Here is a 10,059-nt window from a genome sequence, read left to right on the forward strand (position 1 = left end):
GAAGGAAAACAGGTTTGTAGGCATAATTCTAATAAAATGTTAGTGAGGTATTATTAACTACGCAATCATTTAATAGAAAAAAAACGTGTGTCCTTGGGCGTGTGTCCTCTAATTACTTATTATAAAATGAAATATCGAATTTCGAATGCGTATTGCTGCCATAATTTTTTGTCGTTTACGGATTTTCTCCAACTGTTTATTATTAGCAGCCAATTGCGGCCACTTGACAGCTGATTGTCAATTTTGCTGGTAATCTGCCATATGTGAACGGGAAGATTAATTTTGTGGATTTATTGCTAATTAATGCATATGCGAACGTACTTTAACTCAACAGTTATTAGTCTTCGTTCAGTCTTTTTGAAATTCAAAAATTATGTATAAGTAGCTCCCATTTCAAAATATATTGAGACTAAGTGTCAACATCTGTTTTACATCTGTCAACATCTGGATTAATAACATAAAAGTAGACGTTTCCATATTTTCTACTTATCAAATATTCCACAAATGTGAAATGCTTTGGTGCCATCTGCACTTGAATTCCATTTTCTTATCTCATCAAAATTCATCTTCATAATCCACCAGCAGAAGGTATAACATTTCTGTCAGAAACCAGATCAGTAGTAAAGCAAATCTCGAGCAGAGCAGTTGAAAATAAGTATTTTTGCGGCTTCCCATTACAGCAGAAAAGTGACCGTTTAACATATCGAAAAGATGTACTTATCTGCATGAAAAACAATAAAAGAAATCCAAAAGTAAAAAAAAAATTAGCAAAGTAAAGTCGAAAAAGAATCTTAGTGAAGTAAAGTTAAGTAAGAATCTTTGTAAGAAAGTAAAATAATTAAACAGACCTGCTGCGCTATGTTCCAGCCAACAACACGCTACGATGCCCAGCATAGAGAGGTAAGTGCGGCGATAAGGAACGCCTTCATAGATAACAAAATAAACAATGCCTTCCCATTGTTTTGATTTCTATTTATTAACAAAATTTGGTGTTTGTTTATCCACAGCTAATTTTAGCTCATTGCCATTATGAGGCATTCCCACCACAACTGATAGCTGCATTTGGAGAGCGCACCGAATACCTGGACTGCAGTCATAACCGGCTGATGAACTTATCGTATTTGTATGAATTTACAAATTTAAAATATCTTATTTTAGACAACAATCGCTTACATGAGGCACATTTCAACCAACTGAAAACGCCGCTACCGAAAGTGAAGCTGCTCATGTTAAATCGCAATGAGGTAAAAAAAGTGATAATAATTAAAAATATAAATAAATAAAATATATTAAAAGCGACAATGTAAAGAGGCATAACGTATAGAGTTAAACGATTAGGTGCAGCGCTGTTAACCATACTACAGTAATCTTACAGCATTACTGGTATTACTTGAACCAACTCAATGATAAAGTGATAAAATTACAAAAATAAAAAAAGATATACATACCTACCTCTTTAGCAAAATGTACTGAGAATTTGTATGAAAGTGCCCTTAGCAGGTATAGATGCTCCGTTCGGAGCGACTGTAATCCTACAGTAGTACTTTAACAAAAGCGATGATAAAGTGATACAAAAGCAGAAACAAATTTATGTGACTACCTGCTTAGCGAAATTTAAAAGCGACGCTGTAAAGAGGCGTACTGTTCGGAATGACGGTGTACAGCGCCATACTGTATAGTTAAACTGTTAGTGTTAAAACTGTTAGTGCAACGCTGTTAGCCATACCACTGTGAAAGCAAAGGCCGAACGAACGAGTGCAAATTCAAACCCAACTATTAATACGAATAGGCATACGAGTACGAATACAAATACTAACAAATCCGACTAACATTGTGAAATGAATACGAATACGCGTACAAACACGAATACGAGTAAGAATATCAGTGCGAGTAGAAACACAGAGAACGTTAATGTTCTGACAAATATGAATACGAACGTCGTCAATACATGCACGAATATGCGAAGTTTGTTTAGCCAGTTGTGTACGAGTATATCTACGAATATACATGCATACATTTATGCTATATTATTTAATATTTAATTTTGTAGTCACTTCATATTTTTAAAATATTTGTTGTATTTTTTCGTAATTTTTTTATAAAAGTAATTTTTTATAAAATTCCAGACCTTGCATAAAAATCACAAACATTTAACGAATTTCAAAAAACATTTCCTCACAATTTCAAAGTTTTTGATCAGAATCTTTAGAAAGTTTTTAAGTGTACAGTTTTGTAGCCCATTCAACTCCGGTATAATAAAGTAAAAGTTTAGCTGCATGTTTGTTTATTTAGGAACTTTGATATTATTTAAGCATTAAAATAATAAATACAAAATTGAAAGTTTGAAATCGCTCGAAAATTTGGTTACTTTTTGGCATTAGAGATTGGTTCCGTCGTTTCAAAGACGCTGATTTTAATATTGACCACTGTCCACGTCAAGGAAGGCCAAAAACTTTCGAAGACGCTGAATTGGAGGCATTGCTCAATGAGGATTCGTGTCAAACGCAAGAAGAGCTTGCTTCAGTATTAGGAGTCACCCGCCAATTCATTTCCAAGCAATTGCATGCTTTGGGAATGATTTAGAAACAAAGGACTTGGGGTCGGGTTTTCTTCATCGCATCGTGGAGGGGTAATGAAAAATGGATTCATTACAGCAATCCAAGGAAAACAAAGAGAAGAAAGTCATGTGGACTGCCCGGTCATGCCACTACTTCGTCGCCTTGGCCGAATATTCACGCGGCGAAAGTTATGCTATGTATTTGGTGGGACCAAGCTGGTGTTGTTTATTATGAACTGTTAAAACCAAGCGAAACCATCACTGGGGGTCGGTGTAGACTTCAATTGATGCGACTGAGGCATGAAAAAGTGCCTCACTTAATAATTTTTTCAAAGGTTAGGGCTTTTGATTTGTAAACTGTTTACTATACGGTGAACTTTATTTTTATAAAAAAATAACGAAACAAATTTAACGAATTTTGTAAAAAAATGAAGTGACCTAGTTATTAGAGCACAAGTGCCTCGAGCTACCACCGATGCATACTACTCACCTGTACTTGAAAAATTTGAACTTAGTGAAATTAGATATTTTTTCAAACTAATTAAGTATCTCCTCCTTTCAAAATTACATACATACATCAAAGTCTCTCGAAAGCTGAGCATACTGAATGAAACTTTTTTTGTGCTCCTTTCTAGCTTATGGACCTTCAAAGAACCATCACTCTTTTAGCTGACATTTTTCCCAATCTTGAGTATCTGAGTTTACACGGCAATCCAATTTGTCCAGATCAACTGGAGCTGCAGCCATTTTCTGAATATGCTGATTATGAATATGACAACTACAGGTAAATAAGGTTAATGCTCTAAAGTTGTTCTTATGCTGCTAAGATTTTTTAGTTCGGTCAATTTCGCATAATTTTCATAACTAACCAATATTTTATTCCTCTTCACCAGATCGCAGATATCCAGCGCTTTTAGTAAACTGAAATTTCTCGATCATTACGATATGCAACGTAGTTATTTCAATTTAATACCTCAGCCAACAAAAACATACAAGCACCAAAACACATCAAAACTATTTAGTTTGCTTAAATTTAGCAACTTTAATTTCGGTAAGAACTCGTGAAATATTTTTTCTGCTTCTTTGTCTAACAAAAAATGTATTATTATTATTATTATTTATTTATTAAATTATAATTAAAATTATAAAGTAATATGTTTACTGCACTAGCTACCAGGGCTATCGGCTAAGTCATTACGTGAAATGATTAGTATTACTTATTGTATATTATATACTTATATTTATTTACATACTATACCTATCTATTATAATATCTTAGATTAGATGCGCCATGTTCAAATGTTTTAAAAAGTTGAAAATGAGTTTTACGTTGGTTTCTGATGCATTGGAGAGAATTTCAATTGGGTTTTTATTTGCAAAATATTGCGTGCGTAGATGGGAAATAGCGGTACAACTTAGCAAAATATGACGTACACTTAGATCGGATTTGTTGCAGAAAGTACATGAAGGTGGTTGAGAATTCTTCAAAAGGTATTCATGTGTTAGAAGGCAGTGGCCTAACCTTAGGCGTATAAAACATTTATTCATCCAGGTTGATGTGTTTGTTGGTAAGATGATCCCATTCCCATGAAGATTCACTTCTTTGTATTGGTGTTTATAATTGGACCAACTACGTTCTTGTCGTGAACCCATAGCTTTGGAGAATATATTTTTGATGGATTTTTGTCCGAACGGCATGTGGTAGTGGAGACACAATTTTAAAGCACGTTTTGCTGCTTTGTCAGCATATTCATTACCTGTAATACCTGCATGGCTAGGCACCCACATGAGTTTTACTTTTGGTGACAGACTAATTAGTAGTTGCTGTAAACGGTATAGAGGATCGACAGTAATACGAAATCTTTTTGCAGCTTTAAAGACAGATAGACTGTCAGTGCATATTACCGTTTTATTATTGGTGACTTTAGTCACAGACAAAGCTGATAATATACCCTGCAGTTCCGCGTCAAATATGGTTGCATAGTTCGGGAGTAGTCCACAGGTTACAGTGTCGCCATTACTGTTTGTAACAGCAAATGAGACTCCATCATCTTGTTTTGAGCCATCCGTGTATATGAAATTCCAGCCATTCTCTTGCAATGGATTTGCTACGCTATAAAAATGTGACTGGTAAGTAGAGTTATTTGTTATTTCTTTACGCAGGAGAGTTAATTCATTCACAAACACGTTTCTTTTAAGCGCCCATGGTGGAAATTTGGTGGCGGGGATCTTCATTGGGTGTGCGTCCATATTCAAATCAGACGCTAATTCTTTTATTTCGTATAGTGCTGACTTATGTGACATGCAAGTTTTCCTTTGTTTAAGAAGCTGAATTTCTTGATGTAGAATATGTTCACTGGTGCAAAATAGTTTGTAGACAATACGACTGCGTAGATATTGTATGCGGTCTTCAATTGATAGAAAGCCACCTTCAGCTAGAAGATTTTTTACTGGTGTCGACCTGAACGCTCTAAGGCTTCGCCTTACTGCCATGTTAAAGGGCGCCTTGATCTTATTAAGGGTGTCTTTGCTGCATTTACCATATATTTGTAGTCCGTAATCGATTTTGCTCTGTAACGTTAGCCTGGTGACACTAAGAAGAGTATTTGTGTGTGCGAAGCTTTTGTTTGAGCTTAGATATTTAATTATATTAAGCCTGGTAGCTAGTACATATCTTAAATTAGTACAGTGGGCCTTAAAACTATGTTTGTTGTCAAATATAACACCGAGTATGTTTAGAGTAGTTACATTTGGAATTTTAAAATTTATACAGCTTATATTAAAGGTCTTACAACTATGTTTTTTGCATATATGTAGGTGCTTGCATTTCTCTGATGAAATGGCAGCACCGGAGTATTCACTCCAACTTTCAATGGCATTTAGAGCGCTATTGAAAGCATCTTGAATTTTTGTTGTGTCTTTGTGACTGCAAAATATGTATAAGTCATCGGCATATAGGCAATGCTTTACGTTATGTTGTTGGCTAAGCAATCGACTTACATCATCGAATGCTATCAGAAATAGTGTAACTGAGAGAGGTGACCCCTGGGGGATGCCATTTTCTAACGGAAATATTGGTGATAAAGCATTATTAATTTTACACCGGAATTTTCTGTTGCTGAGGAAGGACTTAATGAAGTTGAATATCTTCGGGCCAAGCTTCCATTCTTGTAACTTTTTTAGTACAACGTGACAACCAATTTTGTCGAAAGCTTTAGTGAAATCAATGGAAAGAATAGAAGTGTGGTTTCTCGAGAATATATTTTTAGAGATGTGGTGGTCGAGGAAGAGTAAGACATCTAGAGTGCTTATTCCAGGTTTAAATCCAGTTTGAAATGGAGATATTTTATGTTTTTCCTTCAGAAACCACATTAGCCTTGACGATATTATCTTTTCCATAGTTTTACTGACACACGAAATAAGGGAAATCGGCCTGTAGTTAGCAATTAAGCCAGGATCTTTATTAGGCTTTGCTATTGGAACAACGAGAGCTGTTTTAAAGCTTTGGGGAATAATGCTAGAACTCAATATAGCGTTGTAAAATTTAATCAAACGTTCTTTGAAAATCACAGGAGTAAAACGCAGCATTTGATAATTTATATCATCAAGTCCTGGTGTAGTTCCTTTCATTGTTTTAAGAATTGATTCTAATTCATAGAAGGTAATATCATGTTCAAGGTGAATGGCCAAACTGTCTATGTAGTCGGCAGGGCGCGCGTGCGAAGTATTTTTTGATTGGTCAATGAATTGTGACGGAAAGTTCGATGTGAGCGATGCCTCGGAAATGTACCTGGCGAATTCTATGGAGATGTCCGATGGGTCGGAAAAAATCTGGCTATTGGAAGTTATGGATTTAGGGATTTTCGGCGTATATGTACCTGTAAGCGTCTTTATTCTTTTCCAAATGCTTCCTGTTGAAGAATTTGGGCTTAAATTTTTTGTGAATTCTTCAAAACTCTTACGTTTAGCAAGTCTTTTTTCTTTGTTGAATCTGGCATTACATTTTTTATATGTTATAAGTGTGAAAGTACAGGGTGACTTTTTGTATGTTCTCCACGCCGAAACTTTTTCGGTTCGCAGAGCGTTGAGCTCGGGTGTCCACCAAGGGACTCTCCTTGAAGCTGCGCGGGAGTGAGCTACTGGAATAGAAGAGTTTGCAGCTTCGCGTAAAGATTTTTGAATCGTGGCTGCTTCTTTGTTGATATTTTGGGCATCAAATGCTGGTAGACACTTCGTAAGCAAAATTTCTTGATACTTATTCCAGTTAGCCTTTGATGTGTCATATTTTTTGGTTTTGTTGAAGCAAGAGAAGTTTGTGGGACATAGAGTGATAGAGCATATTATGGGGAAATGATCGCTGTTGTGCAGATCATCTAAGGTGAACCATGAGGCGAGCGGAAGTAGTTGCGGGGAACATATTGTTAGATCTATGTGCGTAAAGGTTTTGTGTGTAGAAAAGTGAGTTGGGCTATTGTTGTTTAGAATTGCTAAATTGGAATGTAGTATGAAGTCTTCGACTATAGTGCCTCTGCGATTGGCCATTGGTGAGCCCCATAGTGGACTCCAGCTATTTAAATCTCCACAGAGAATAACAGGAGTGGTAATGTTAGATAATAACTGAATTAAATCTGAATCTGAAAAGGCTTGGGCTGGAGGAATATATAGAGAAAAAATAGTTATAGGAGTTTTTAGATTAATTTCAACTGCCACTACTGACAGATTAGAATTAATGGATTTGAATTTATGTGGGATGCTTTTATGGACTAGTAGTCCACAACCTTGTTTAGCATGATTGAAGTGGGAGAAGTTGTGAAAATAAGTTGAGTATTGTTTAGGAGGGTGTGGTGTAGAGTTATGTCTCAAGTGTGTTTCTTGGATACAAATTAAGTGGGGGCTACGATCTTTAATCAAAGTTTCTAATTCTATGTAATTGTTAAAATATCCCTTCATATTCCATTGAAGAATATTAAGAATCATTAACGATATTTATAATGGTTACCTATTGTACTATTCAGATTATTTCAGAGCAAAATAACCTATAGTACGGGTTCTTCGTGGTCGCTGTTGAGGATGTCTGTATAAGTTTCTTTAGTCACTTTGTTGCTTAGATGTGAATCTACACATTCCAAGTGCTCATAAGAGATGGTTGTAAGAGATTGTTTTTCTGTTGGATTTAGGTTGGATGAAAGAGATGTAGCGTTATTTGAAGAGCATGTGGTAGCAATGTTATGTTCGTTATTGAGTAAAGAGGAGTTGGGTGTTGAATTAATAGAGTTACGTATCGAAAGAGATTGGGGAGTTACCGTGTGTGTAGTAACTATATTTTGTTGAGTAGAAAAAGATGAGAGGTTTGAATTTACATTAGAGCCGTGAGTAGTAAGAGGAAGAGAGTTGTGTGAAGTAATGAAGGAAGAGAAGAGAGCTTGCAGATCTGTTGTGTTGTAGTTGTTATTGGTATTTTTTATCAAATCGAATGATTTATTGGGTCCGTTAGAGTAAGAGTTATGATTGGTTTGTGATGGAATCGATGGGTCGTTAGAGCTGTTTGAACAGTTAGAAAGAGAGATGGAGTTTGAATTGAGTGTACTTGATTGCGGTTGTGTGGAGTTAGCAACCGATGCATAAGATTGCTTTGAGTTAACGGGTGTGGGATTATGGATTTTGTACAGACGTTTAGCTTCTTTATAATTACACTTGTTCTGTGTTTTTATTTTCAATATTTCTTTTTGTTGCAAATATAAAGGGCAGTGTTTGTCAGAAGCTGAATGAGAGCCAAGACAATTTGCACACATGGTACGTTGACATAATTCGGGGTTGTGTGGGGGCATATTGCAATTCTCACAAGTGGGGTTGTTGTTGCATCTTTTGATAGTGTGCCCGAGCAGTTGGCAATTTCTGCATCGCATTGGTGTTGGGAAATATTCTTCTACTCTTACTGAGTACCAAGCGATATCAATGTCATATGGGACCTTGTAAAGGTTAAATGTCAGAACGATTCGGCCTGTTGGGACTTTTTCTCCGTTACAAATTTTTGTAAATTTATATACAGCAACAACACCCTGGGATTTAAGACCTTCAAGAATCTCTTGTTCTTCTGTGTTCGCAAGATTTAGATCAAAGATAGTACCTTTGCATGTATTTAATGATGCGTGTAATTCAATTGAAACTGGACATAAACCACCGAACTTTTTGCATTTTAGAAATTTTTCCGCCACTTTATTTGATTTAGTTAGTACGAGTAGGCTCCCATCGCGAAGTATGCTCACTGAGCTATATTCTGTACTAATGCTATCCAGTGCCTTCTTTTTAGCAAAAACGCTGTATTTAGCAATAGGGTTGGAGGTATCAGTTGATTTAATTAAAATAAATTTCGGATCATTTGCGTTGATTGTTTTCACTGGTTCCGGTAATACCGGGAAAGAGTCTTCAGTGATGATGGGTTTTTTGCGTTTAGCTTTTGGGGGCTTAGGTATACTGTCGGACAGTATACTATACCGATTCCCCGAAGGGGTCGGGGAAGCTTTCCCCATTTCAAATACTCACTACACGTTTGTTTTTGTAAACTTCTAATTAGAAGAAATGAAAGAGAAAAGTAACTTACTTATGCGAAGTAAAATAAGAGAATAAAAAAATAGCACACTTGGAAATGTCACTACGAAAATTGAAAATCAACGAGAGAACGATTGTGGGCACAACTGCTCGGTACGAAGGTTAATCGGTGACTGAAAAAAAAAAAAAAAAAAAATGTATTATTTTCTGTCTAAAAACAATTCTTTCCACAGGTAAACTAAGCAAATTGCGAACTTTCGGTTTGATACAGAAAGAAGAACCGGAGCGAGATTGCAGCATAACAGACGAAGAATTGTAGAGAGCCATTGGAAGGAAGAAGAAAATACTCATTCTTTTTGGAATAATAAATGTAATAAGCATTTCTTGAAAACATTTTCCACGTTCTAAAACACAAATTTAACCTGCCTGTATACCAATAGGAGATTTTTACATTAAAAACAAATAGTTTAATCAAAAAAGTTGTATTTTCCTTATTTGGAATTGGTCCTGTGTACCTAAAAAAAACAAAATGTGTCGACACCATTCTGCTACGCGCCTCCTTCAAGCAAGTTTCCCTTTTATCTGCTTGAAGCAGTGCAGCATTTTAAGTACCTAGGAGTTATGTTCGCATGTAGCGGTGATTCAACTTCCGCCGTCAGGGATCGCATCAACGCCGCCAACAAAGCGTATTACGCCCACCTTAACTTGTTCAAGTCCCGACTTTTGTCTAAAGCTACAAAGTTCACTATGTAATTAGAAAACTCTTATTCAACCAATCCTAACATATGGTTGTGAGGTATAGACTCTTGAGGTTGATGATTGTGCTCAGATTGCTTGCATGGAAAGAAACATTTTAAGAAAGATCTTTAGCCCAATAAGAATAGATGATGGTACCCATAGAAACCGATTGAACTCGGAACTGAACGATCTAATCCAGAACGAGACAGCTGTGC

General features: G+C 36.0%; 1 protein-coding gene across 1 annotated transcript; it reads left to right on the forward strand.

Moving 5' to 3' along the window:
* Positions 1-600: 600 nt before the first annotated feature.
* On the forward strand, positions 601-9,569 carry LOC128855607 (leucine-rich melanocyte differentiation-associated protein). The gene is made up of 5 exons (XM_054090640.1): positions 601-900; positions 1,008-1,244; positions 3,193-3,341; positions 3,451-3,608; positions 9,340-9,569. Exons 1-5 carry the CDS (start codon positions 859-861, stop codon positions 9,423-9,425), a joined length of 672 nt encoding a protein of 223 aa, XP_053946615.1. The 5' UTR covers positions 601-858; the 3' UTR covers positions 9,426-9,569.
* The last annotated feature ends 490 nt before the right edge of the window (positions 9,570-10,059 follow it).

Source organism: Anastrepha ludens, chromosome 2 (assembly GCF_028408465.1).
Source record: "Anastrepha ludens isolate Willacy chromosome 2, idAnaLude1.1, whole genome shotgun sequence".
NCBI classification, from domain to species: domain Eukaryota; kingdom Metazoa; phylum Arthropoda; class Insecta; order Diptera; family Tephritidae; genus Anastrepha; species Anastrepha ludens.